The sequence below is a fragment of the Myxocyprinus asiaticus genome, chromosome 7, assembly GCF_019703515.2.
Source record: "Myxocyprinus asiaticus isolate MX2 ecotype Aquarium Trade chromosome 7, UBuf_Myxa_2, whole genome shotgun sequence".
In the NCBI taxonomy this organism is placed as follows: Eukaryota; Metazoa; Chordata; class Actinopteri; order Cypriniformes; family Catostomidae; genus Myxocyprinus; species Myxocyprinus asiaticus.
In genome coordinates this window covers 25,461,773-25,489,521 of record NC_059350.1, presented here as the reverse complement: position 1 = coordinate 25,489,521, position 27,749 = coordinate 25,461,773, and the positions used below count along the sequence as shown (strand labels likewise).

At 36.9% G+C, this 27,749-nt stretch overlaps 2 protein-coding genes across 6 annotated transcripts in view; both read right to left on the bottom strand.

Annotated features, from left to right (window-relative positions):
- Window positions 1-17,942, bottom strand: part of igf2bp2b (insulin-like growth factor 2 mRNA binding protein 2b) — a 57,715-nt gene extending 39,773 nt beyond the window's left edge. Inside the window, exon 1 of one of the 3 annotated variants that reach the window (XM_051702512.1) lies at window positions 17,687-17,942. The gene's annotated coding sequence lies outside the window, so the exon portion shown is untranslated. Of the gene's footprint in view, window positions 1-4,409; window positions 4,508-12,469; window positions 12,490-17,686 lie in introns of those variants that run through there. The other 2 variants (XM_051702515.1, XM_051702516.1) reach the window with 2 other exon arrangements.
- A 6,494-nt stretch (window positions 17,943-24,436) lies between these two features.
- Window positions 24,437-27,749, bottom strand: part of ubac2 (UBA domain containing 2) — a 44,747-nt gene continuing 41,434 nt past the window's right edge. For 2 of the 3 annotated variants that reach the window (XM_051702557.1, XM_051702559.1), the window contains 2 exons: window positions 26,468-26,599; window positions 24,437-25,448 (listed from right to left, as the gene is read on the bottom strand). In XM_051702557.1, coding sequence (XP_051558517.1) covers window positions 25,341-25,448; window positions 26,468-26,599 — 240 coding nt within the window. In that variant the 3' untranslated portion in view covers window positions 24,437-25,340. The remainder of the gene's footprint in view (window positions 25,449-26,467; window positions 26,600-27,749) is intronic. The other variant, XM_051702558.1, reaches the window with a different exon arrangement.

Sequence of the window (27,749 nt, the reverse complement as noted above, 5' to 3'; positions counted from 1 at the left end):
CTCCCACCGGCTAGAGACACCTCTAAGCTGAATTAACCAGATTTCCCACTTCGTCTCTTAATCACTTAAGCACATAAGCATCCTAAGGATATGCAAGGAACCAGAGTCCAAAAAAGAGAGCTAGTGCATTATCCAAAGAAACGCAATGGGTCTTTAAGAAATAAAATATGGTATTATGAGTTACAGCATAGGAATGTCAGCTCTGTGGATAATGGTTGCTCTCAGGCAATGTGGCTGAAACACATACAGTAAGTCTCAGTCTTGGACTCATTTAGCAATTGAAATGAGATGTCCTGGAGATTGGATGGTCTCTTTAGCATAGCAGTAGGCATAATCTCCCTCAATACTTTGAAGTGTAGAAAAAATAGCCTCTCCAGCAACTGATGCCTCACCATAATCAGATCTATTTAGCCATCTTAATTAGCAGGAACAAATCTGGAGGTCTCAGTCATCATCAGCTCTAGTTAGTGTGGACAGGGTCAATTCTGTCCTCCTGCCAAACTCGGTCAGAGCTATTGCCAATGGGATCAAAGCAAAGACACTACTAACCCCTTAATACACTGAGTGATTCATGTGAACCTTTTCCCTCAGTTCATTATATGGGTCTATACTAATGAAGTCTGAATTAAATTGTCAGCATAACACTTTTAACCAACGCTTTAGTCGTATTTGCTTTAGATTCGCTTTAGAAATGTGGTCAGAAAAAAAACTTATTGAGCATGGGATTGCATCATATCCTGCAACATCTGGACAGACCAGGGACATATGGAAGGATCCTTTTTGTGGACTTCAGTTCGGCTTTCAACACCATTATCCCAGCTATTCTCCAGATTAAATTAAACCAACTCTCTGTTCCCACCTCTATCTGTCTGTGGATCACCAGCTTTCTGACGGACAGGCAGCAGCTAGTGAAGCTGGGGAAATTCACTTCCGGCACCTGTACAATCAGCACTGGGCCCCCCAGGGATGTGTGCTCTCCCCACTACTATTCTCCCTATACACCAACGACTGCACCGCCAAGGCCCCTCTGTCAAGCTCCTGAAGTTTGCAGACGACACTACTTTCTTCGGCCTCATCCAAGATGCCGATGAGTCTACATATCGAAGGGAGGTTGAACAGCTGGCTACCTGGTGCAGCCAAAACAACCTGGAGCTGAACACGCTTAAAACATTTGAGATGATTGTGGACTTCAGGAGAACACCCCAGCATTAACCCCCCATACGAAATTTAGAAAAGTCTTATATAAATATTAGAGTATGCAACTTTTTTTTTGGCCAGGCAGTGTATATCCTTTTCGTTTCATGACCCCTTAAGATTTCAATCATTTCTGCATTTCTCCAGGTTCCAGACTGGTGTGATGGCATTGTTGCTTCAAATTCAGTGTATGTGGTTTCAAATAGTATGATGAGGGTTGTCAACATGGTCTTAATTCTGAAAACCCTTCTGAGACCCTTGTTGTGCCTTCATAGAATGTGAATGAGCCAGAAACAGAATTCACTGCCTCACTTCACATTCCATAAGTACACCTGGTCATTTACTTACTACATTTGCATTCAACATGTGCTATTCTTACACAGCAGCATCCCGCTGCCCACAGTGGCTAATCCAGTAGCATTTCGCATACCTCAGTCAATTATTTATGAGCTGCATGGCATGTATTAACATTTAGATGCCTTCTACAGCAGATATTAGTGTTTGAGTGTTAACAGCATTAATTAGCATAGTTGACAAAGCGAGTACACATTATTTTACAAATGTGCTTACTCTAAAATGAATTAGCCCCAACCCTAGCATCAAATCTGTATTTCTGTGCACAAATGCCTGTGCTGCAGTGTGCAAGCATGTATAGATTCGTATCTGTCTTCATATCTCTCTCTATATATTCAGAATCATAAATCTTACGTGGATATTTATAATGCCTACATTAGGGCTGGGCAATGTATAAAATATTCACAATTGTGATTTGCACTTTTTATTTGGCCACCACATTAAAGAGCATTAGACTAAATTCACTTCAATCCTTCAAGTCTGCACAATTAATCAAAATAACATCAAGATCAAGATATGTTCATGTGATTATTAAACCACAAAAGGCTACGTCAAGCTTGAGGAAGTGTAATTGAGCTTCACATTACAATCGAGCCTCTGAGACTGCAGATGTCAAGATTTATATTGAAAAAGGAGTTACATTTTGGTCTGTTTCTCTCAAGATGTATAGATTACCTTTATGTCTGCCATTATGTCTTTTTTGGGAAAATGTGCCCATATGTCCATCAAATGATCTTTGGTTGTGTTTCGCAGATGAAAGAAAGTCATACAAGTTTGAAACAGCATAAATGAGAGTAATTGATGAGAGAATTTACATTTTTGGGTGAACTATTCCTTTTACACTGGTCAAAGATCCCCTGTGGGTGCTAGAATTTATGCTACAACTTTAAAGATGCTGTAAGTGATTTCAGCCATTCTACTTCCACGAGACTGAGCCGCTGAATTAGCCACTCCCCCTCTTTCTAAAACCTGACTCAAAAGATACCAAAATTAGCTTTATTGAGAGCAGAAATGGTTGTTAAAAACAACAGCTGCAAAATAGCACCCTCAACTGACAACTGTTATGAACAACATGGCATAAAATTGCATTTTGCCTCAATAATTCACTGCAACTACAATACTATGAAAATGTGCTAAATGATTGACAGGCAGAAAGTGTCATTGTCCACGGACCGCGGACACATTTTTGTTTGCCGTTTACAGAGTCTAGAGCTGTCACAGAGACCAGTGAGATATCTTTGGACACTTATTTCATGAATATCTTTCAGGGAGTAGGCAAATTATTTTGCATACCTTTCTATGAAAAAGAAAAAAGAAAAAAAAACACTTACAGCACCTTTAAATACCTTACGCTCCAACCCAAAATAATGCACAGTTAATTATATCCCAACAAATTTAAGATCTATGTGATACAAACAGGGTTGGGAGGGTTACTTTTAAAATGTATTCCACTACAGATTACAGAATACATGCTGTAAAATGTCATTTGTAACGTATTCCATAAGATTACTCAAGGTCAGTAACGTGATCTAAATACTTTGGATTACTTCTTCAGCACTGGTAGATTATTTCACTTGTTTTGTTTTTTTTCTCCCAATTTGGAATACCCAATTCCCAATGCGCTCTAAGTCCTCATGGTGCCGTAGTGACTTGCCTCAATCTGGGTGGCAGAGGACGAATCTCAGTTGCCTCCGCATCTGAGACAGTCAATCTGTGCATTTTATCACGTAGCTTGTTGAGCACATTACCGCGGAGACATAGCACGTGTGGAGGCTTCACGCTATTCTCTGTGGCATCCACGCACAACTCACCACGTGTGCCACCGAGAACCACATTATAGTGACCATGAGGAGGTTACCCCATGTGACTCTACCCCACCCCTAGCAACCAGGCCAATTTGGTTGCTTAGCAGACCTGGCTGGAGTCACTAAGCATGCCCTGGATTCGAACTCGTGACTCCAGGGGTGGTAGTCAGCATCTTTACTCGCTGAGCTACCCAGGCCCCACTTTTCAATTGTTTTGACTATAAAAACTCTGCCAGTATAGTAAGAAAAAATACATATGTTAAAAATGCATTCTCTGAAAAACCTAAATATCTTATGCAGTGTTAAAGCAAACTAATCTAGTTTTAAGGATTCTCATCAAGAATAAGATTTTTGTCCTAATGTGAAAGGTCTTACTAGAAAGAAAAAAATATAATCTAACATTTATTTCTTGATAAAAAAAATGCAACCGTGCTTGGTAACAAGTGCATGTAAAATGGCTAAAAAGAGCATTTTAGCTTAGCATAAAGATACATGTTCACATGACAATTTACACAAGGTTTATTTCTATTTCTACTGCTCCAAACTTACTTCAAACTAACTTCTCTGTCTGCTCATATGAATGTCACACATCAAACGCTCTTTTTATCGCATCATTTATATGGATAAATGTTTTCCAACTGAATAGACTAAATATTAAATGAAACAAATGACAATAAAATGCAAAGTAATCTCTTCAGTAATGAAAATACTTTTTGAATGTAACTGTATTCTGATTACCAATGATTTAAATTGTAACTGTTGTGGAATACAGTTACTAATATTTTGTATTTTAAATACGTAATCCCATTACATGTATTCCGTTATTCCCCAACCCTGGATACAAAAGAGGTTTAAGGACCATATGCCAAAAAGTTATAGGCACACTTAAACCTATACTCAAATAATCCTGCCTATAAATATGTTTACCTGGCCTCATCTTCTCATTGAAAACAAAAGTGAAGAGAGGAACTCTAAAACACATTTAGAAATTCTAAAACATAAATAGTCATTATTAACACATTGTCAGTATGGCAAAAGAGAACAACTGCTGGATACCTTTGTCCAACTTGGCGGTGATGGTCCCAGTGATCATGAAGACTCACAGCACAAGAAAGTTTTATAAAGTGTTGCTTTCTTAAAATGTTTACCCAACAACTGTAAAAGCAAAAATGAAGAACACTTTTTGTCTTTTCTGAATCAGTAAGCACTGCCTCTGAACCACAGCAGAGGGGGAACTGGGTTCTAAGATATTCATTACTACAGGTATCACAGATTCAGTCCAAAGTAACCACCGATTTAGTGCTACCAAACCAGACACCTAAATTCAAACTGAAACTTGATGGAATTCCACAATCTTGTGATGTCAGCACCCTTTGTTCCAGTCTCTTGATCTGTCAAAACCCACGAACAGAAACACTTCATGCATGGCCCATTCCCTCTCCAGGACACAACATGGCTGGAGTCTGAGCCAAGCAGCGCTTCACCAGAAGCGTCATCCTTTAATCTGAGGGGATTGGGATTATTAGACACAGACAAGGCCTCCACACACACCTATACTCAGCCGACTCCGATCCATCTACTTACTTCTAAAGGGGCTATAAAGAGACAATCCAGCACGTACACCAGACATAAACTATGTCCAGCACTTCCACATTGTGTCAAACACACACATTTGGTCCCCACAATGTAGGTTAAATCTAACCCACCCTCCAATACACACGCACGTGTTAAATATGTGCCATATTTAGCCACGAATCTGTGATTATTGTCCATAAATATATAACAGAATATGTCATTTGTCTGTCAGTTTGCCAGTATACTGTAGGTTGCACAGATGGATGCAAATAGAAATGAAATGACAATCCTCTGTAGTCATGTTTTAATAATATTGCATATACTGAAGATCTAACCTGACCATTAGATCACTGAGTATATCACATGATTCACAAGAGGCTGAAGCAACTCCATCACAACCTGATCCTCATCCTCTGACCCAGTGTGTGTGTGTGTCCATATCCTATAGCTCAGCACCTAAAGAGCTGACCTAGTACATGTGTGTGACTCTTCTAAAGTGATTGGCATACAACACAGTCTTACACTTGCATACAGAACAAGCTAGTGGCTCAAGTGTTGGCATTTCAGACAGGCCTACACACAGACACATACAGGATCACAAATGCAAACACACTTGTTAAGCCTGACTCATTTTACAAAACAGGCATGAAGAGCACCACCTAGGATTAACACTATATTCACACACACACACACACACACACACACACACACAAAGATCCACACACCCTGATTAATGTTAAGATATTCCATTAACCATTCTTGAACCGTTCTTTAATCAACTGTACTCTTCCACCAAGGAGGATGCAAGATTGCAATAAAATACTCTAACAGTATGTCCTCTGCATGGCTTTTAAGCAGGGGTGGATCTACTCTTCTGAATCTACATAGCCATGACAAAGAAATTATGTTCTAATTGAGTCTTGAGCTTGTAGTCTGAGGGTGTTTTCACACCTACTGTAGTTTGTTTTCACCCCAAAGATCTCAGACCCCTCTTAAAAGACCCACAAACGAACCGTAATCAGACCACATCTGAGAGCGATTCATTTGTGGGTTCTTTTGTGGTTCGACTGATAAATGTGGTGTGAAGACAAAGATGTACAAGTCCACTTTGCGTTTAGTTATGACAGAAGTACTTCGAGGTTTGTCAAACTTAGCTGGCCTGTCGCCATTATTTGATCTAAATGTGATTACTTGTAATTACTGCGATTATTGTAAACTTAAAATTCCAATCACATTTTTTTCCCATGCGATTACAATCCATGTGATTAAATGTGTAAAAACGAAAACTTGCATTACTAAAAATAGTACAGCTTTTGAAGTTTTGATTAGTTACAGTTAAAATCTTTTAAAATATGTGTGGTAGGGTGTACTCAAAAGTAGGGCTGGGTGATAAAATGTTCTCGATGATAAACTTTTGAGTAATTTTCGATACTAGGTCTGTGTTGTATATCTAGACGATTAGGTGCATGTTGCTAGAAACGCAAGTAGTTCGGTAAAGCTCGGTATCCACACAACTGGCTAACTGGAATCAGCCGGTTAGGAAGTATTAGCTGGCTAGCAGGTAAAATCTGTTCAGCCGCTCTCACAACAGCAGCTCTACTCAGTTGTGTGATGTGAGGTATTGGGACATTTTAACAAGAACAAGTACATGAGTAAAGTATCTAATCTGATGTCAGTCCTTTAATAAATGCATCATTCTTTCTGCGGGGCGCTTCATCCTTGGAAATAAGGAGTGTTCCAAACTCCTGTTGAACTCTGCCAGTGAATGAAGCTGGTGACGACACAGAATGCACTAGCGGAGACAATGCGCTGTGAATAGCAGCTGCACATGATAGCGACATCCAGTGCCCAGAATATGAATTTCAGATAATTTCTCCATAGTAGGCCTAATTCTGTTCTATTTCTAAAGCAGGACTTTGAACACCCCTGCCTTATGTAGTATTAAATCCTAAACTGAGTATACTTCTTGAAATTCAAATTAAAAAGGTAGCTTACCCTGTGGAGTTTACTTGTAAACAAACAAATTATGTTTACATTTATTTTTAAGGTCTAACAAACATGTGGAATGCATTTCCATTCCCATTAATGGTATGAAATGTATATTGTGATCAATATTGACATAGTAGGGATAATGTGTTTGGCCATATCACCCAGCCATACTCAGAAATAATAAAATAGTTGATAAATGACTCATTGGGGAACATGGATTGTTAAGTGGAATCTGAACAAAAATTATAAAATGCCTTACAATTGCCATCTCTATCCCTGACACCATGCTGCTTTAGTTTAACTCTCTGTATCTATCTTGTTCTATGTCTCTCTCATCTTTTCTTGCTTTTTCCATTTGAATCAAAACATGCTACAAAACCTGTTGATCAGCCGCCACCCATAGCTACACAAGGAGTGTTCTGCTCTCTTCTCTTTCTCAACACGTTTTTAATTTGGTTTCACAACCTCTCTCACAGTTCTTATAGATTACAATCTTCACAGTACATTCTCTCTCCCATGAGCACTGAGCAAACCGACTGACACCTGACTTGAAGCAGTGCATGTTGGTTAGAAATTTTGTCCAACTTTAGTCGGCACCTTCAGTGTGTCACCGTGACATATGCCATCAAAGTACCACGAGAGTGATTCAAAAGCAGATGTCTGGCTGAGACTCTAAACAACGACACAGCTTATTCGTAATTGGCAAGACTCTCCGATAACAACAATGACGTGCATTTCATGGGCTGAGTTCGGAATGGCATACTACCCATACTACTCTGACTCATACTCATACTATAACTGCCACATCTAAACTGGTGGCCAAAAGTTTGGAATAATGTACAGATTTTGCTCTTATGGAAAGAAATTGGTACTTTTATTCACAAAAGTGGCATTCAACTGATCACAATGTATAGTCAGGACATTAATAACATGAAAAATTACTATTACAATTTGAAAAAAAAAATTCAGAACTTCTTAAACTACTTCAAAGAGTTCTCATCAAAAAATCCTCCATGTGCAGCAATGACAGCTTTGCAGATCCTTGGCATTCTAGCTATCAGTTTGTCCAGATACTCAGGTGACATTTCACCCCACGCTTCCTGTAGCACTTGCCATAGATGTGGCTGTCTTGTCGGGCACTTTTCACGCACCTTACAGTCTAGCTGATCCCACAAAATCTCAATGGGGTTAAGATCCATAACACTCTTTTCCAATTACCTGTTGTCCAATGTCTGTGTTTCTTTGCCCACTCTAACCTTTTCTTTTTGTTTTTCTATTTCAAAAGTGGCTTTTTCTTTGCAATTCTTCCCATAAGGCCTGCACCCCTGAGTCTTCTCTTTACTGTTGTACATGAAACTGGTGTTGAGCAGGTAGAATTCAATGAAGCTGTCAGCTGAGGACATGAGGCATCTATTTCTCAAACTAGAGTCACTGATGTACTTATCCTCTTGTTTAGTTGAACCTCTGGAATCTCTTTCTGTCCTTGTTAGAGCCAGCTGTCCTTTGTCTTTGAAGACTGTAGTGTACACCTTTGTATGAAATCTTCAGTTTTTGGCAATTTCAAGCATTGTATAGCCTTCATTCCTCAAAACAATGATAAACAATGTTTCATTTTTCTTTTGCCATTTTTGACCTATTAACGACCTTAAGACATGCCAGCCTATTGCATACTGTGCAACTCAAAAACAAACACAAAGAAAGTTAAGCTTTATTTAATGAACCAAATAGCTTTCAGCAGTGTTTGATATAATGGCAAGTGATTTTCAAGTAACAAATTAGCAATTTAGCATGATTACTCAAGGATAAGTTGTTGGAGTGATGACTGCTGGAAATGGGGCCTGTCTAGATTTGATAAAAAATGACTTTTTCAGGGGCCTGGGTAGCTCAGCAAGTACTGACACTGACTACCACCCCTGGAGTCACGAGTTTGAATCCAGGGCATGCTGAGTGGCTCCAGCCAAGTCTACCAAGCAACTAAATTGGGCTGGTTGCTAGGGAGGGTTGAGTCACATGGGGTAACATCCTCGTGGTCGCTATAATATGTGGTTCTCGCTCTAGGTGGGGTGCGTGGTGAGTTGTGTGTGGATGCCGCGGAGAATAGCGTGGGCCTCCACATGCGCTATGTCTCCGCGGTAATACGCTCAACAAGCCACGTGATAAGATGCGCGGATTGACGGTCTCAAACGCGGAGGCAACTGAGATTCGTCCTCCGCCACCCGGATTGAGGCGAGTCACTACACCACCACAAGGACTTAAAGTGCACTGGGAATTGGGCATTCCAAATTGGGGAGAAAAGGAAAAAAAAAAAAGGCTTTTTTCAAATAGTGATGGTGCAGTTTTTTTTACATCAGTAATGTCCTGACTATACTTTTTGATCAGTTGAATGAGACTTTGGTGAATTAAAGTACCAATTTACCTTCCGAAACAGCAAAATCTGTACATTATTCCAAACTTTTGGCCGCCAGTGTATATTAGAGGTCAACCGATAGTGGATTGTGCTGATACCGATAACTAAGGTGGTGGAAAAGGCTGATAACCGATAAATCAGCAAATAGTTAAAAAAAAAAAAAATCAATTTATAGAATGATAAAACAATTCTTAATCTTTCCTTACTATAAAGGGTACAGACACTGAGGCAATAAGAGTCCAAAATTAATAAAATCCCAAAAGCAGTTTATTGTGCTACCAAAATCTCAACTATATCTAGAAAGATTACGATTTGGTGCATAGTCACGTGACACCATGCGGGGATCAGACGTGTGAACGGCAAGCTCTGCGCACTTTGCTAGTTTTAATACTTTAAAAGACATAAACCAGTGAGATTCGATACACTCTGTTCCATAACTGTTCTAGGAAGACAATGTCAAAGAATTCAAAATCCTAGAGCTCTGGAGACATTAAAATAACACTTACGTGTAATATTTATCTTTAATCTTTAATCTTTTGATGGACTCAGTCCTTGATCATAGTGAAGCAAAAGTGTGCAACATTGGCGCTTCACAGGATGTGTAAAAATTTTGGTCTTACAGATATTTGGAGACTTTTGAACCCATCTGGGAGGGACTATACAAGTCCATAAGATTTACTCTAGAATAGATTTTTTTTTGTTATCTAAGTCCCTCATTCCATCTGTTGCTGATTGCTCAATTAGAAACAATTTATTCTCAGATCACACCCTGGTGTGTTTAGAGGTGTTGCCACATATTTACATTTATGCATTTGGCAGATGCTTTTATCCAAAGTGACTTACAGTGCCCTTATCACAGGGACAATCCCCCTGGAGCAACCTGGAGTTAAGTGCCTTGCTCAAGGACACAATGGTGGTGGCTGTGGGGATTGAACCAACAATCTTCTGCTTACCAGTTCAGTGCTTTAGTCCACTACACCACACATGGAGAAAAGGAAATCATACTCCTTTTGCAAAATCCTGAACTCCAACAAATGCTAAAGGATGAAATCAATGTCTATAGACCAACTGGTCCTCAGTATCCTCTTTGGGCGTGGCTTGGGAGGCACTTAAGGTGGTTCTTTGGGGCCAGATCATACAGTATGCCTCATTCTCCAAAAAATCCAAAGCACAAGAACTTGTGGAATTGGAAAGGAATATTAAAATTGCCGAGGCAGAGCTGAAGCGCCGAATGTCGTCTGATGGCCTCAGAGTTTGACCCGATTGAAATACAGATATAATACTATTTTGTCGCGGAAGGTGGAGTTGTGGTTATTCAAGGAAAGACAGTCATAATTTGAGTAGGGGGACAAGGCAGGAAAACTTCTGGCTAGATATATAAAACAGAGAGAATCTTTTTCTACCATTCCCTCAGTGAAATCTGCTGGTGGTGAAATATTTACCTCAGCCATTGATATTAATAATGCTTTTAAAGAATTCCATCTTGATCTCTATATACGTCTTCGTCTACTGATGAGGATATTAAAAACTTTGTGGAACCATTAGAACTTCCTAAACTGACGACTGAGCAAATAAATTCTCTTGATTCTGAGATAACCTTGGAGGAGCTTGGCGAGGTAATTAAGGCCCTGTCTACAGGCAGAAGGCTTTGCTGCTGAATTTTTTAGATCTTATGCTACAAATCTGGCTCCACTTTTGCTAGAAGTTTATACGGAATCTTTAAAGAATGGTAAGCTTCCACCAACCATGACGCAAGCCCGGATCAGTCTGATTCTTAAAAAGGACAAAGATCTAAGTGTGTAAGAGTTACCGTCCAATTTCCCTGATCCAGCTAGATGTTAAAATATTGTCCAACATTTTGGCTAACCTAATTAAGTAAAGTTATGACATCTCTTATACATATAGATCAGGTGGTATTTATTCGGGGCCGTAGCTCTTCTGATAACATTAGGCGTTTCATCAATATCATGTGGTCAGTGGAGAATGATCAGACTCTGGACGCTGCCATCTCACTTGATGCCAAAAAGGCATTTGATATGGTAGAATGGGATTATCTTTTTAAGATTTTGGAAATGTATGGGTTCGGGAATACTTTTATTGGGTGGATTAAGTTACTTTATAGACACCCGGTAGCGGCGGTTTAAACGAATTGATTAATCTCAGATTATTTTATTCTGGATAGGGGCACCCCGGTAGGGTTGCCCTCTTTCCCCCTTATTGTTCTGTCTTGCCCTGGAACCATTAGCAGCCGCGATAAGAAAGGATGATGATTTCCCAGGGGTGGTGGTGGTAGGAGTGGCACATAAGCTTTTGCTTTACGCAGATGATATTTTATTATTCGTCTCCGTCCCTACTAGATCTATGCCTTGCCTCCACAGAATTATTAATTCCTTTTCTAAATTCTCAGGATACAGAGTGAATTGGTCTAAATCCGAAGCTTTGGCTCTGACAGCATATTGCCCTCTAACGGCTGATAAAAGTTTATTCCATGTATTCATGTACTGTTTGTTTTAGTTTGAGTTTGGAATCAATAAAAATTGTTAATGACAAAAAGATTTGGTGCATTACGGGGTCTTTCAACTTTAAAGTCTGAAATACACCAGGGACTCTTATTTTGAAATGACAGAGACTTGGTTAACTTGCAATGCTCCATATGTAAGCATTCACCATATTATGCATTTTATAGCCTATATATTCACCAGATGAGGAGTTTATATGTATATATTTCACCAGATGAGGTTTATTGATGAGGAATAAAAAAATAGTAAAAAAATAAACTATAGACATAGATTTTTGCAGATAACTGAAAGTTCCTAAAAACAACTATCAACACCGATCAATCGGTAAAACCGATATATAGGTCTACCTCTTATCTATATATGGCAGAAATAATAGTAAAGTAGTAAGCCAGTACCAAGGTGTTTTTTTTTTCTTCAGTTCTGCTAAAATCTCACAAATCTGTGTTTTTAAAACTTTTATAACTCTTTATAACTTTTGCAGTTTGCAGTTAGAAATTATTCAAAAATACTGACTCCTTTATTGGTATTAAAATATAGGCTTGTATAAGACTTTCCTCTTATGCACACAGGCACTGTATTAAAGGAATAGTTCACCCAAAAATGAAAATTCTTCGTCATTTACTCACCCTCATGTCATCCCAGATGTGTATGACTTTCTTTCTTCTTCTGAACACAAACGGAAACTTTTAGAAGAATATTTCAGCTCTGTAGGTCCTCACAATGCAAGTGAATGAGTAATTACATTTTGAAGCTCCAAAATGCACATAAAGGCAGCATAAAACTAATCCAAAAGACTCCAGTGTCTCCTCTCCTCCATAAGCAGAAATCTTCTCCTTCTGAGTCATTAACTATCTACAATAGTAAACAGCTTCAGCTAGTACTCACGATGATGAAAAAGTACTGTGGTTCGGACGCAAAAAGTGCATGTGAAAATGTGAATGTTAAAATAATTGTGGAAACTTGGAAATGGAACTTGGGTTTGGACCAAGCGAAGAAACAAAGTGCGAACATCTGAAGTCACACTAACATTGAATCACATATCAAAATGTGAGGCTTTTAAAAGCATCTTAAAATCAAAATGATAAACACTGCTGCCATGATCATAATACTCATACTAAAAACAAATCTAATAAATCACTGACCACCCTGAATATTTCAACAGAAAACACTGGACATCAGCAAGCAAGTTTCATGCACACTGTGCTACATTCAACATGTGTTCTGTGACAGGATTCCTGTGCATCAGATGACACAGGGTGACAGAACTGAAGTCCTGTTCATACAGTGCATCTGATCTGCTCGGGTCGGGTTACGCACACGCACACATGCATGCAAGCACACACACACACACACACACACACACACACACAATTTGCTCTATATTCATTCTCTCTCTTCCTTCTTCAGTATAACACTTCACAGAGCCCTTGAAAGATAAAGTTCAGCATTTTCAGCTCACACACTCACACTTACTACTTATAACAAGTGATTGGCTAGTGCTCTGTACCACACACTGTGCAGAGATCTGGCAACCCATAGCCTGAGTGAATTGCTTCGATGGACTGAGCCGGGTGGCTTGGCCCGGATCCATTGACAGTAGCAGTGCTGTCTCTATACTAATGTTTCTCTCTATCTATCCTATTGTTTCAAAAAAAAAAAAAGAAAAGTAACATTGTAAATATGCACAAACAAAAACACGTACAGAGAGAAAGTTCCCTTCCGTTCCTCAAGAACACTTTGTTTTTCAAGAACTTGAAAGAGCTTTAATGCCTTAATATAGAATGACAGTATTTACATTTTTAACTTTTAATTATCTTTTAATTTCTTCCTCTTCTTCATGCAAAAATTATATAAAAATTGGCTAAAGTTTTTCCAATTTAATCCAAATGACAATCTAAGTGATTGCATATTTAAAAGAAAGAAGCTGCTTCACTTCCTATTAAACATAATTGATACTAAAATTGTCATTAGATTATTTAAACCTTATTTAAAGAGAACTAATGAATCTATAGAGATTTATACAGTGAGCATTTTGTTTTGTTAAAAAGTCTGGGGGCAAAAAATATATATAAAAAATACAGAAAACACAGGCAGAAATCACAAATTTCATTAAATGTATCAACTAATAAACATGAATTAGAACAAACTAATAACATTAAATGCATAATTTTCATAAATCACAAAAACCTTTACAAAAACACAAAGACTGCCCTAAAACAACTATTTTGTTTTATCAACTGATAAAAAATCATTGTAAGTTAGAATGAAAGTTTTATCATTTTTAATTATCTGTTCCCTTCATTTCTTTAAAAAAAAACAAAAAAAAAACACACAAAATAAGAAATGGACAGACAGACACTTGTCTCAAAATGTTGCGAATAGCTGATGATAAAATGATGTTTTTGCCACTTGATAGATCTTGAAAATATTCTTGGGAAGCTTTGAATTTGGTCAAGTTTGTTTTAAGACACCACTGACAAACACACTAAATACCGGTACCACAGATGAGCATTCAGATTAACAACATTATTACCAAGAACATCGCTTATCAACAGATGCATTTTAGAACATTAAATACAAAGGTTTTTTTTTTTTTTTAGAAATTTTTTATGCTCTTTTGCAGATTTGTTTAGTTGTTATAAATGATTACTAACTACTAAACAGATCTAGCATTAGATGAAATGGTCAGCTGTGCAATAAAACATTTTGATCCACAGAGACCATGCTTCAGCTACATTTAAAAGCTTTGAGCAAACTTTCAGTTTTAAGCAAATCAAAATAATTTATGTGATGATTTCAGATCAAGTTATTTTCTTTACGTAGTGACATTTTAAAATTGTTTATTAACTTGCATGTGGTCTTTGGAAAATTTGGGAAACTGTAAATTTGTGAGAAGAACTGAAGAATAGCTTATTAGCTTTACTAGTCTTTTAAATCAATTATGTTTTAAGGAATGACACGAACTGTCCCAAATGAAGATACGCTTTCTTGAGTGCACTCGTGGCCCCACAGTGAACAAATTCTTTCTTTATTTCTTAGACTTTGACTCTCAAAACATGACATGTGCCACATGCAACAGAGATTTTATTTAAATCATAACTTTAAGTTACAAAACTACAGTTATAATTGATTTTACACCTTTTGTGTAGCAGCAGCATAAAGTGGTACTAACAATCAAATTTAAGCAAGGAACTGGGGTAAATACTGATTTGGGAAAATACTGAACTGGGAAAATAACAAATTTCAAATTCAAAATTTGATTAACAACAGGCAAATAACTGCAGTTAAAACAAAGCTATACCATGTACAACAATGTGGCCTATACAATTTAAACACCTAAGGGACTATATGAAAAAAAGAGCAAGAGTTTGTTTTTTTCACTTTCTTTAAGGAAAAAGGTTAGAAATGATTTGCTGCTTGCGTTGGAACACTGGCAGGGGAATTTCCATTAACTGTATACAAACTAATACTTAAATGATGTTGTTCTTGGTGACCCAGCATAAACAAAACAAAAATTAATTTGAAAACAAAAAGCTAATAATCCCAGCTCATACTGCTGGAATGCTTTAATCTTTAATCAAATATTGGCAAGAGTCATGGGGCCTCAAAGAATGATTTTCAATTACAATATTATTACAAAAACATATGATGAGCATGTTTATTTGTTTTTTTGTACTTTATACTGACCAAACAGCTTTTTTATAATTATGTAGATAAAGCACTCACAACCAAATAAAAGAGACTGCAAGGGGGGTCGCATAGGAGTAATGTATAGCTATAGCTAGTCACGTGGTTGTGCTCTAGGTTGCCAACTATGCAGTGATGTCTCCCTGCTGTTCAAGCACTTCTGCATGTTTGAAACTACATGTTATATGATTTACATAACGGTAAAATAAAGCACTTATTTTGAGATGCTATTTTCTGAAATTAGCTGTGATACAAGTGTGAGTTTTATACTGAATTTTGTTTTATTAGAGTACAACTTGGCTAAAGGCCATTTAATTTTATTTTCTCACAAAACACTAAATAGAAAAAAAAAAAAAAAAAAAAAAAAAACTACCACAGCACTTTCCTAAACACTTGTTTGACACTACACAATAAAAATTTCCTGATACATGGAATCATTGCATCTAATGTCTAAAGGTTGACTTTGAGGCAATTTGATCTAATATTTAATACATATTAATATCTTACAAATGTATGTAGCTAATGAGAATCCCTGAAATGATCACATTTATTTTTTAGACAAAATATTTTCTCGTTTGAGTGTGGGGTAAAAAAAAAAAAAAACGTGCCACTTTTTTTTTTTTTTACTGAAATTTTAACCAAAACAACTTTCTGTTATTATTTATTTTCACACAAATGTTGCTGCTCCATTAATTCTCAATAAAAAGAAATCTATTTTTTGATCTTGATACATTTTGTGACCAGAAAAAAGATGGTTTTACTTTAGGTGTGCCTTTGTACGCTAATGTATAGCCTACATATTGTTGTATTCAACGAGGCACACACAGGCCTAGCAGCTCAAGTCTATTATCTGAGATTTTCACATAAAATATAAAATCTTTACACTTTTTCCGAGACAAAAGGGATGTATAAACAGGTGCCTTCATAAACCTAGATTAATATTGCACTTATTACAAATAACTAATCCAGTACAATGATGATTACACGAATGGAAAGGTTATAAAAAATGAAGTAAATTAAAACTAACGTATATAAAATCCACAACTGCTATTGTTGCTAAATAACATTTACAACTAGCAGGCCACTTGGGTGAATTCAACAAAACGAACGTAAAGATGTAAATACAAGTAAACACAAAACTTAAATAGCTAGGCCTACTAAGTGTACACACACTACATAGCCTAATATGAAATCCACACGTGATATTTACTTCAGATTTGATTCCCCTCAGCCAACTGTGTGTGCTGACACAATGGACAAAAGCACCTACACAAGAAGTTTGACTCAGTGTCATTAAAACGACCTTTGCCAAGTCATTTCATTATTTGAACACGGTTTATAAATGTAACGACTACGTAATTGTAGTTATTAGTGGTGGCCAATAATTAATTTTCCACACAAAAATAAAAAAAAAAATTAAAATAGAGTAGCCTACTTTTACATAGTTTGGATCAACTGAGCAAAACAGCGATCGAAAACATTTCCAGTTACATAATGACAACTTTGGATATAAACAAGAGCGACTAGGCCCACACGATCACTCAAACAACTGAAAACACACAATGAGACAGGCAATCAGGCAATTACCAAATCAAACATGCCATCAGAAAGATGCACCTTACGTTTTGGAGAACAGAATTATCTACCTCACGTACAATTCTGCTTAAACAACTTAACAGTCGTGAAAAATTGCAGGAACATTAGATTTCCCAACGTCGAAATAATCTCTCTCGGCGCCTCAAGCTCAAATAATTAACACAAACTATATACATTTTCTGTTGACGAGCTAGCGTGATATGTGAACTCTATGGTTTTTGAAGGCGCCAATACAAGAGTGCCAACCTAAATAAAACTGTTCACTTCCACTTGAACTGGCTCATCTGGAAGTCTTTCCATTAAACTAGATTTCAAAGGGCGGTAACTTATTCAAGAGCTTCAGTGACTTACAATCGTCAGCCTGTTGATATGCCAATAACACACAGCAGTAGCGAGCAAAAGTAATATATCCTCACGGGGGCTACATTCAGTGAATAAATCCATGCAGTTCACCATGACATTTATCACCTATTTTCTACAATCCTACGGAGCCTTGTTATAAACCACCTCGTAGAAACATACCCAGATATCGCACCAACTTGGTAAATACACACACATACCGTTTGGCCTTGTGGTGCCTTTCCAATAAATTCAACCAAAAAATGACAGAAAAATAATTATGGAGAAAATCCGTGAAATTGCACCACGCCGGCGGAAATATCCACACTGCATCTCATCATCAAAAACAAAGCAGTTCCTCGTTAATGTGGGTAACTGTAAAGCGTGGAGAGAACTTGTCCGCTTATATATTCACGTGGTTAAAGATATTTTTGCGTCGTTTCACGATAGTGACAGAAGTGGTTGCCTTCCCTATGGTATGGCTTCTGTCCAATCAGAACTAAAGCATTTGTCCTTCCTCGCCATGGTTTACATCATAGTCCGGCCCCTGTTTTACCATGGATGAAAATGAAACCATAAAGTAATGCAATGAAACGAACCTTATAGAAAGCTGCGACATATGTCTTTTCTTTATTGTGCCAGAAGGTGCCTTTCTCCATGCAGTATAAAAGATACTATAACTAATTAAGAAACTTGTTGCAAGTTTAATTTTAGTTTTGTTCAGTTTTAATTGTTTTTGAACAGCATACCAACAAAGAAACCTTTGTCTTGTCAAACAACATCTGCTTGATTTGTACTAGAGTCTCATAGTATCACTTTAGGAGATTCATTAAAGGGTTAATTCACTCAAAAATGAAAATTCTCTCATCATTTACTCACCCTCATGCCATCCAAGATGTTTATGGCTTTCTTACTTCTGCTGAAGTCAAACAAAGATTTTTAGAAGAACGTCTCAGCTCTGTTGGCCCAAACAATGCAAATTAATGGTGGCCAGAACTTTGAAGCTCCAAAAGCACATAAAGGCAGCATAAAAGTAATTCATACGACACCAGTGGTGTCCATATCCATATTCCATATCTTCAGAGGCAATGTGATAGGTGTGGGTGAGAAACAGATTAATATTTAAGTCCTTTTTTACTATAATTTTCCACTTTCACACTCTTCTTCTTTTGTTTTTGGCGATTCGCATTCTTAGTGCATATTGCCACCTACTGGGCACAGAGGAGACTTGATAGTAAAAAAGGATTTACTGTAAATATTTATCTGTTTCACACCCACACCCATCTTATCACTTCTGAAATCATGGATTTAACCAATGGAGCCTTATGGATTACTTTCATACTGCGTTTATGTGCTTTTGAAGCTTCAAAATTTTGGTCACCATTCACTTGCATTGTGTGGACCTACAGAGCTGAGATATTCTTCTAAAAATCTTACATCGATTTTGTTCTGCAGAAGACAAAGTCATATACATCTGGGATGGCGTAATGGTGAGTAAATAATGAGAGATTTTTTATTTTTGGGTGAACTATCACTTTAAGATGATCTGAAGTCTTTCCTTTTAATATAAAGTATGTTACCTTTTCCATTTTTGCTCTATCATAAGTCATTTCATGCTTCATAATTATTTTTCTTTTAAAATTTGTCCAAAAGACCTACAACATGCCCCACATGTTGTTACATGTGTTAAAAGAGTGTTCAATGAATCATATCTTTTTTCCTGGGTAATAATAGTGGAAATGGCCAAAACTTTTTTTGTAGTCAAGACATGAATTAACATTCAAAAATAAACCTACCCTAAGAAATAAGAGCGACAAATTGCCTCCATCTCCCCTATATATAGTCCAAAACAAGCAGTTTTCTTTTCTTTTTTTACTTTGGTTTAAAAACCTGAAATGTGTTAGGCTATTTTAAAATAATGTTATACTTAATTTCCTTAAAAAGAAAATGAATTTTTTAACACATTCACTCCCCCTTAGATATACTTCATATATTTTAAGTGTCTATTTTATAAGTTTAACAAAGCAATATCAAAATGTTTCCAGGTAGCCCTTGGAGCCTGCTGAAGTACCCCCCTGATTCGGAACCCCTATCATATTATCATATCATTTTTAAAAAAAAATTTTTTTTTAGAAATACCTGATGCCATCTAGTGGCAGCTTTGAGGAGGGTTAGCAGAGAGGGCAACTTTTCATAATCTACTGTAGGCAAGGGAAAAGGACTAAAGGTTGTAAAAAGATGTTGACTGGTCATAATCCTAACTAGACTCTGACCAAATAACCTGAGACATCAGTTTGGGTCAGGTTTCTCCTGTATAAGAATTACTTTAACTTTGACCTCTTCCTTTAAGATGCTTTTCTAGAGTTTATTCTCCAATGATCCCACATAACTTGTTGTGAGAGAGCACTTGCCAATGGCTACTTCACTGTGTCATTAAATCCCTAGACATTTACTAAATTAGGACGTTGAGTATATAACCTTTGGCTCACATGCACATTTCAGCCCAAACGCTAACTTTAAATCCTGACCACTGTTTCCAAGAATGTTCTTGAAGGTCAAGAAGGCCACATGACTGACAGACCCATAATCAAAAACAAAAAGGCCTATTCACACCACAACCAAATATTAAATTTAGCAGATACCAATATTCTAAAGTAGAATGCATTTTTTCCCCTTCACTTTACATAGCGAAGCATACTGTATACCAATATTAAACATGACACCTTAGTTCACAAAAGATCAAATCATATGAAATTTAGTCTAATTCAAATTCTAAAACAAGAATTTCAAGTTTTTTTAGTTTTGTGTGTTTTTACACAGTAGTGTTTTGATAGTCACTGTACATCTTGTCTTTGCAGTCTCTATAGGCACGATTATTATATCAAGCTCGATTACACTTCCTAATACTTGATGCATGTGCAGAGCACTAGATGGTGCAATCAAGTGTAATCAAGCTTGAAATTATGATCATACCTATAGACTGCAATGACAAGATATACAGTGAAAAGGTAGTTATATTTTGGTCTGTTCTCACCAAAACCAACTGGATCGCTTCAGAAGACATTGATTAAACCACTGGAGTCATATGGATTACTTTTATGCTGACTTTCTCTCTCCTTTTTGGAGCTTCAAAGGTCTGGTCACCATTCACTTGCATTGTATGGACCTAAAGAGCTGAAATATTCAAAAATCTTTGTTTGTGTTCAGTAGAAGAAAGTCAAACATCTTAGATGGCATGAAGGTGAGTAAATGAGATAATTTCCCATTTTTTGGATGAACTAACCCTTTATGATTAGTTTTTATTTAGAGCTGTGATCTCAAAGCCAGCAAACAGAGAAAAATATAGACATACAGTGCTGTGATCTGATTTCTTCTGTTTTTTGTGTATACAGTATCTCATATTAAATTGTTTCAAAAGTTCTAACAAAATCTAATATAAAACAAAGGCAAGTTGAGTAAACACAAAATACAGTTTTTAAATGATAATGTTATTTATTGAAGCAAAAACGTTATCCAATACCAACTGGGCATGTGTGAAAAAGTATTTCCCCCCTTAGTTACTAAATCCCCAAATCTATGAAACCGCATTCATTATGGGGTTCAGCTGGACTAGACACACTCAGGCCTGATTACTGCCAGCCCTGTTCAAATCAACACCTAAATAAAACTTTTTCAGCTGCATGAAGTTGGCTAAAAGGTCTCACCCAGTAGCACACTATGCCAAGGTCGAAAGAAATTCCATAAATGATGGCCAAAAATGGCATCCATGGAAGATTGGTGAGGCGAAAACCACTCCTAACCCAGAAGAACATTAAGGCTCATCTGAATTTTGCCAAAATACACCTTGATGATCCTCAAACCTTTTGGGAGAATATTCCTTGGACTGATGAGTCGAAAGCGGAACTGATTGGAAGACAGGGGTCCCGTTACATCTGACGTAAATCAAACAAAGAATTCCACAAATAAAACATCATACCTACGGTCAAGCATGGCGGTGGTAGTGTGATGGTGTGGGGCTGCTTCAGGACCAGGGCGACTTGCAATAATTGAGGGAAACATAAATTCTGCTCTCTATCAGAAACTGCTAATGGAGAACATCCAGTCATCAGTCCATGAGTTGAAGCTCAAGCGCAACTGGATTATGCAGCAAGACAATGATCCAAAGCATAAGAGTAAGTCCACCTCTGAATGGCTCAAAAGAAGCTAAATTAAAGTTTTGGAGTGGCCTGACAAAATCCCGACTTGAACCCGATTGAGATGCTGTGGCAGAACCTTAAACGGGCAGTTCATGCTCGAAAACCCTCCAATGTGGCTGAACTAAAGCAGTTCTGCAAAGAAGAGTGGGCCACAATTCCACCACAGCATTGTGAAAGACTGATCACCAGTTATCAGAAGCATTTGGTTGCAGTTGCTGCTGCTAAAGGTGGCACAACCAGCTACTGTTTAAGGGGGCAGTTCGTTTTTCACACGGGTGATATAGGTGTTAAGATAACTTTTTTGCTTCAATATATATATATATATATATATATATATATATATATATATATATATATATATATATATTTGAAAACTGTATTTTGTGTTTACACAGATTGCCTTTGTTTTATGTTATATCTCGTTTGAAGATCTAAAACAATTTAATATGAAAAATACACAAAAATAGAAGAAATTTCACACTTTAGAGGAATCCAAGAAATCGAGCAGAGGTAAAACACATAATATAATGAAATACTTGTGATGTGCCAAAAAAAAAAAAAAAAAAAAAAAAAATTAATATCGGTATTTCATCAGAATACACGTCTACTATTGAATAGCCGTCAGTTGAGAAACATGCTTTTTGCTTGCATAATGATGCAGTTATGGTATCCACTAAACAACTGACAAAACTAACCAGCCAAACCCTGACCCCTTCACAGCAATTTTTTTTTTTTTTTTTTTTTTTTTTTTACATGCGATTCAGAGCTGTAAAGCAAAAGTGAGAAACACTGCCATTTATCGCTTGAGGAGGGTGCACACATTTAAAGTGGTCTATTTTCCTTGCATACATTGTAAGTGGTAGATTTTAATCATGGCATCAATGTTTAATTACATTTTCTGCTGGGTTTGGACGTATTGATCCATGAAGTATGTTTCATGCAAAATTAGCTATATCATGTTGCTCAAAATTAACATTTTAGTGACATGGCTATTTGATGATTGTTTAGTACGGTAGATTTAAATGAGGTAGATTTTAACAGAAATATGCATGTTAAAGAGCCATTGCACAATTGCAGACAGTTTTCTACTTTTTAAGGTCTGATGAAATAATATGGTGAGCTTACCAGGCCATAGACTTCAACATCAGGTTGACTAAGTGACAGTTTAGTCTCATGGTTTACAGACATATAAATAGACAGAATGAGTTTAAAAAGGCTGTTTAGTCTGTTCAATCCAAAATCTCTTTAATCCAAGACTTTATCTGGACCAGCAGGACTGACTAATTGCATTTGTAAAATGATCCATTATTAAATGACCATCTCAAAGCATTACATCGTAGTACTTCTATTTGACCACAATAAGTGTTTACCACAATACATAATCCACAGAGAATATTAAAAGTGTGGCAGGAGTGATTTTCCCTTTGGTTGGACAAGTGGAACCTTTCTGGCAGTCAAAACATTTTAATTCGTCATCTTAAAAGTATAGCTAAACCTTTGAGTTTCAGAGTTTGAATACCTCTGGGTTAGACACAAAATCTTTTTAGCATAATAAAAAAAGAGACCATTCACAGGAAAAAAGTCTTAATAAAAAACGAATTAAACTCTTTAGAATAATGTAATATAGTTTAAATGTCTATGTTTTTCAAACAGCTTATTTTAATGCCAGTTATGGGCACCAACATTTGGTTAACCCTTTATTAAGTAATATTAAAACATCATTTTACTGTATCTTTCTACACCACAGAGAAAAGTTATGCTATTAAAAGCCTTTTCACACTGTCAGATACACACATAGACAGATGATCTGAATATTATCAATTTTCACAGTGGAGAAAAGGTTTCCAAGCATCATAAAACAAACATTTCCAACTGGACATCTAGGGTTAATTAAATAACAGAAAGTCCCACTTATTTCCTTTTTAACATGCCAGTATAAATATTATGTTACCTATTCAGGCTTTTCACACCAACTCCACAAAATAATAATTACACAATTTGTGTTATCACTTAAATTAAGAAAGTCAGAGGATTTGAGAGAACATTATCTTATGCTTTCTGATGCATATTTTTTGGTAATTTCCCAAATTATGATAAATCCTAAATATTGGACTAAATTGTCTGTCATTGTCAGAGGTCTTTTCAAGACACTTAGTCCAGGTGTACTTGTAATACACTTCCATACAATTAGCCCTTTTATGGTAAAATTAAAATTCGGTCATATACTTACCCTCATGTTGTTTCAAACCCGTACAGTTTTCAAAACAATTAAAGATATATATATATATATATATATAGAGCTAAATGTCCTGGCTGCTATTGTATACACAACAAAAGTAGACAGTAATCTGTAAAGCCCAAAGTATACTTCGGTCAGATGCAAAATGCTATGCGTCTGTGTAAAGCAAATTCCGTCATTAGCAGAGTGCTCAAGCACTGAACTAGTGCGGCCCAAATGTGGAAACAACTGTGGATGTGCATGTCAAGAGCATGTGTGAGGAGATCAGGAAATACCTGCATCTTGAGTCTAAAGGAATATAAAGACATCTTTATGGGTCTAAACTCCTGAAAAGAAAAAGTCCAGTATCCCATAGCAGTCGTGGTGCGCATGCGCCAACTGCCTGTGTATGCGGGCACAGTCAAATTAAGTGTACTTTGAAAGGCTAGCGTTAGACTGTATACTAAGTACTGGTGTACAAACTGAAGTATACTTTGGGCTGTCAGACTCCAATAATGACAAGCAAAAGCACCATAAACAGTCCACAAAATTTGTGAGCTATGTTCCAAGTCTTCTGAAGTCATATGATAATTTTGAGTAAAAAAAAACAAAAAAAAAAAACAACTTAATTAGTTATTCACAGAAAATCTTGCCCACAGCTGTAGCTCTCATATAATACACACTCAGTTGCAACCGGTTACAACACATGTACATCCAAATTATGTTTGACGTTATTGATGTCAAACCTGGCACAACTTGTCTTGAGCTGAGTTTTAAATAAGAATATTGCAAATAAAGCTTGAAAGCTATGGCGGAGGAGAAGATTATCTTTTTATTTAATGGTAATTTTTTGTCCTTTCTATAGCTTGACAGCAACTGGTACCTGTCTACCTTCATTTTATGGAAAAGAGCAGCCAGGACTGGTAGACATCTGCTAGACATCTTCTTTTGTGTTCCACAGAACTGATGACAGAATTAAACATTTTGGGTGAATTATTCCATAAGACTTATATTCAGTTTATTTATAGCACACACCCAGTGGATGTCTCCATAAATTATCAATATATTATATGTTTCTTAATTATTCCAGCATATGGGTTCAAGGACGATGACGGATGACAAAAGCCCTAATACACGAATGCATGATCCTCTGCCGTGTTTGCTCTGTCCTGTGGACCAGATGGTTGCAATTTCTGAAACTCACGTAAACTCCAAGAATCACTGCAAGAACTGCAGCAAGAACTCCACACTAGCCAGTCCATGAGCAAACAGAAAGGAACTGAAATCATCAGCTCCTGAGAGTTCCAATACGAGTGCTCTTAAGTTCTTCCACAGAGGTGTAGTCTTGGTACCTGTGTTCTGTTCTTTTGCAGTTCTTTTCCAATGTTTTGTTCTTGGCGAAGTACATCTTAAAGAAGTTAATGTCTTGTCTCATTCTCCTCGTCCTCTTTTTATTTTGTCTTAGTGCTGAAGCAAGACGTTTGTTGCCATGTTAATGTCATTATTGGATGCTCTTAGAGCTTCTTGGGCATCCATCCTTGAGAAACCCATCTCCATCAATCTTGCAACCTGGTTATAATAGCATGAGTTTAATAATAAAAAGTGAATATGTGGTTAATATCTAATATCTGCCTCTGACATTATGCCTGCCAGGGATGGAAATTGATGAGGGCCTAGGGGCAAAAATGCCACCAAAAAAATGCAAAAAAAATAAAAAATACAAATGAAATCATCAGGGTTTTTTTTTGTCTGTTAACTAACATTTTTTATTTTTCATAATATTTTAATTTAGACCTATATAGTTATAGGTTTAGTGCCTTTACATACATAGTGACGTGTAGCAGTCAGATATCTGTTTTCAGTGCTGTTGAATATGTTGTTTTGATTAAAAAAAAAACTGTAAACACTGAACATGAGAAAACCATAAAAAAATTTAAACATTCATTTTATCAAAAGTAGAGAGCTGTAGAAACTAACATAAGAACTGGCTAATTATTTAAAATGTATTAAGAGCAGATTGATACATTTTATAATGTTATAATTGTTACAGATGTAATTGTTCCAGTTATTCCTGATCCTCAATTCTATTCAAGTATTTGACATAAATGGATGATGCACTGAGTTTTTATATGGTTAAAAAAAAAAAAAAAAAAAAAAAAAAAAAAAAACTATATGCCCTCATAAAAGTAAAAATTCCCCTGAAAATCATATCTAGAAGGGCAAATATTGTCCCTTAATAAAAAAGAACAAATCTTGGAACCATTTCATATTAGGTGTGTTTAACTACTATGTACTTAAGCATTTAATACAATGTATTACAATGTAACATTTAATTACATCTGTAGTTACACTGTTAACCTTACCCCTAATCCTAAACCTAACACTACCCCAACCCTTACCTTAAACCTAAACGTACCACAACCTCAGTAGCAGCAAATGTGAATCTTGTGAAAATTTTGAAAAACAACATGTAACTACACAATAAGTACATTGTATTGTATGTATTTTAATGTTAGTACATAATAGTTAAAGACACCTAATATAAAGTGGGACCAAACTCATTATTGGAGATTGCCCTACGTTCTCACCTGCTCCTCAGCCGCAGGTGTGTTATCCAGTGGATGTGTGTAGGGGGGCTGTTGTGGACCCCCATGGTGGCGGTTCTGTCCTCTGTGCCTTAGAGAGGGGAAGAATCTGTTCCAGTTCAGAAGACCGGTCTGCTGCAGACAGTCATTAATAGCACAGAGTAAATGTCAATTTAAAAGTTAAGCAAAAAATAATAATTGTGTGTGATTCATTACTTGACTCTGTATTGGTGCATCCCTAATAGTAATAAAGGTAGCCTTGTTTTGTAACAATGGTAACTTCTCTCTCCAAATGCAAAAACACAAAGCTTTGGGTGTCACTTTGCACACTTGGATAAGAGAATGACTTTGCATAAACTGTCAGCATGATCCCTACAACATTTTTATAATTGTACTACAGGTATATTACCACAGCTTGTGAACTTCAATTCATAGCCGCTCAAAGGACTCGAGAAAACTGTAAAGTTCTGTCGCATTTACACAGCATTTTTTTAAAAACTGCTTGTTTTGTTGTTGTTGTTGATTTTCTCCCCAATTTGGAATGCCCAATTCCCAATGCGCTCTAAGTCCTCGTGGTGGCGTACTGACTCGCCTCAATCCAGGTGGCGGAGGACGAATCTCAGTTGCCTCCGTGTCTAAGACCGTCAATCCACGCATCTTATCACGTGGCTTGTTGAGCATGTTACCGCGGAGACATAGCGCGTGTGGAGGCTTCACGCTATTCAACGCGGCATCCACGCACAACTCACCACACGCCCCATTATAGTGAACACGAGGAGGTTACCCCATGTGACTCTACCCTCACTAGCAACCGGGCCAATTTGGTTGCTTAGGAGACCTAGCTGGAGTCACTCAGCACGCCCTGGATTCGAACTCGTGACTCCAGGGGTGGTAGTCAGCGCCTTTACTCGCTGAGCTACCCAGGCCCCCTAAAAACAGCTTTTCTGATGTTTCTCAGTTTCATCAAGGCCAAATAGGATGTGTTGTTGTGTTTGCTCACAGGAAACCATTCTCTTCCTCTTGTTCAAAACCAATATGAGAAAATAAATAGAAAAATAATGTATGAAAATATCCTGTCTGATCTGAGTGACAGGCTTACAGAAAGAGTGCGCTAGAATAATCATTACTACATCTCTAAGAAGGAAAACATATCTGCAAGTATAACACAGGAAACTGACACTGACCTCCTTCACCAACAGCTTGGTTTCATTAAGACCACAGGGACTACACTTACATAAAATACATAAGGCCTTGTCACACTGCTGAGATATTGTAACACATGAGC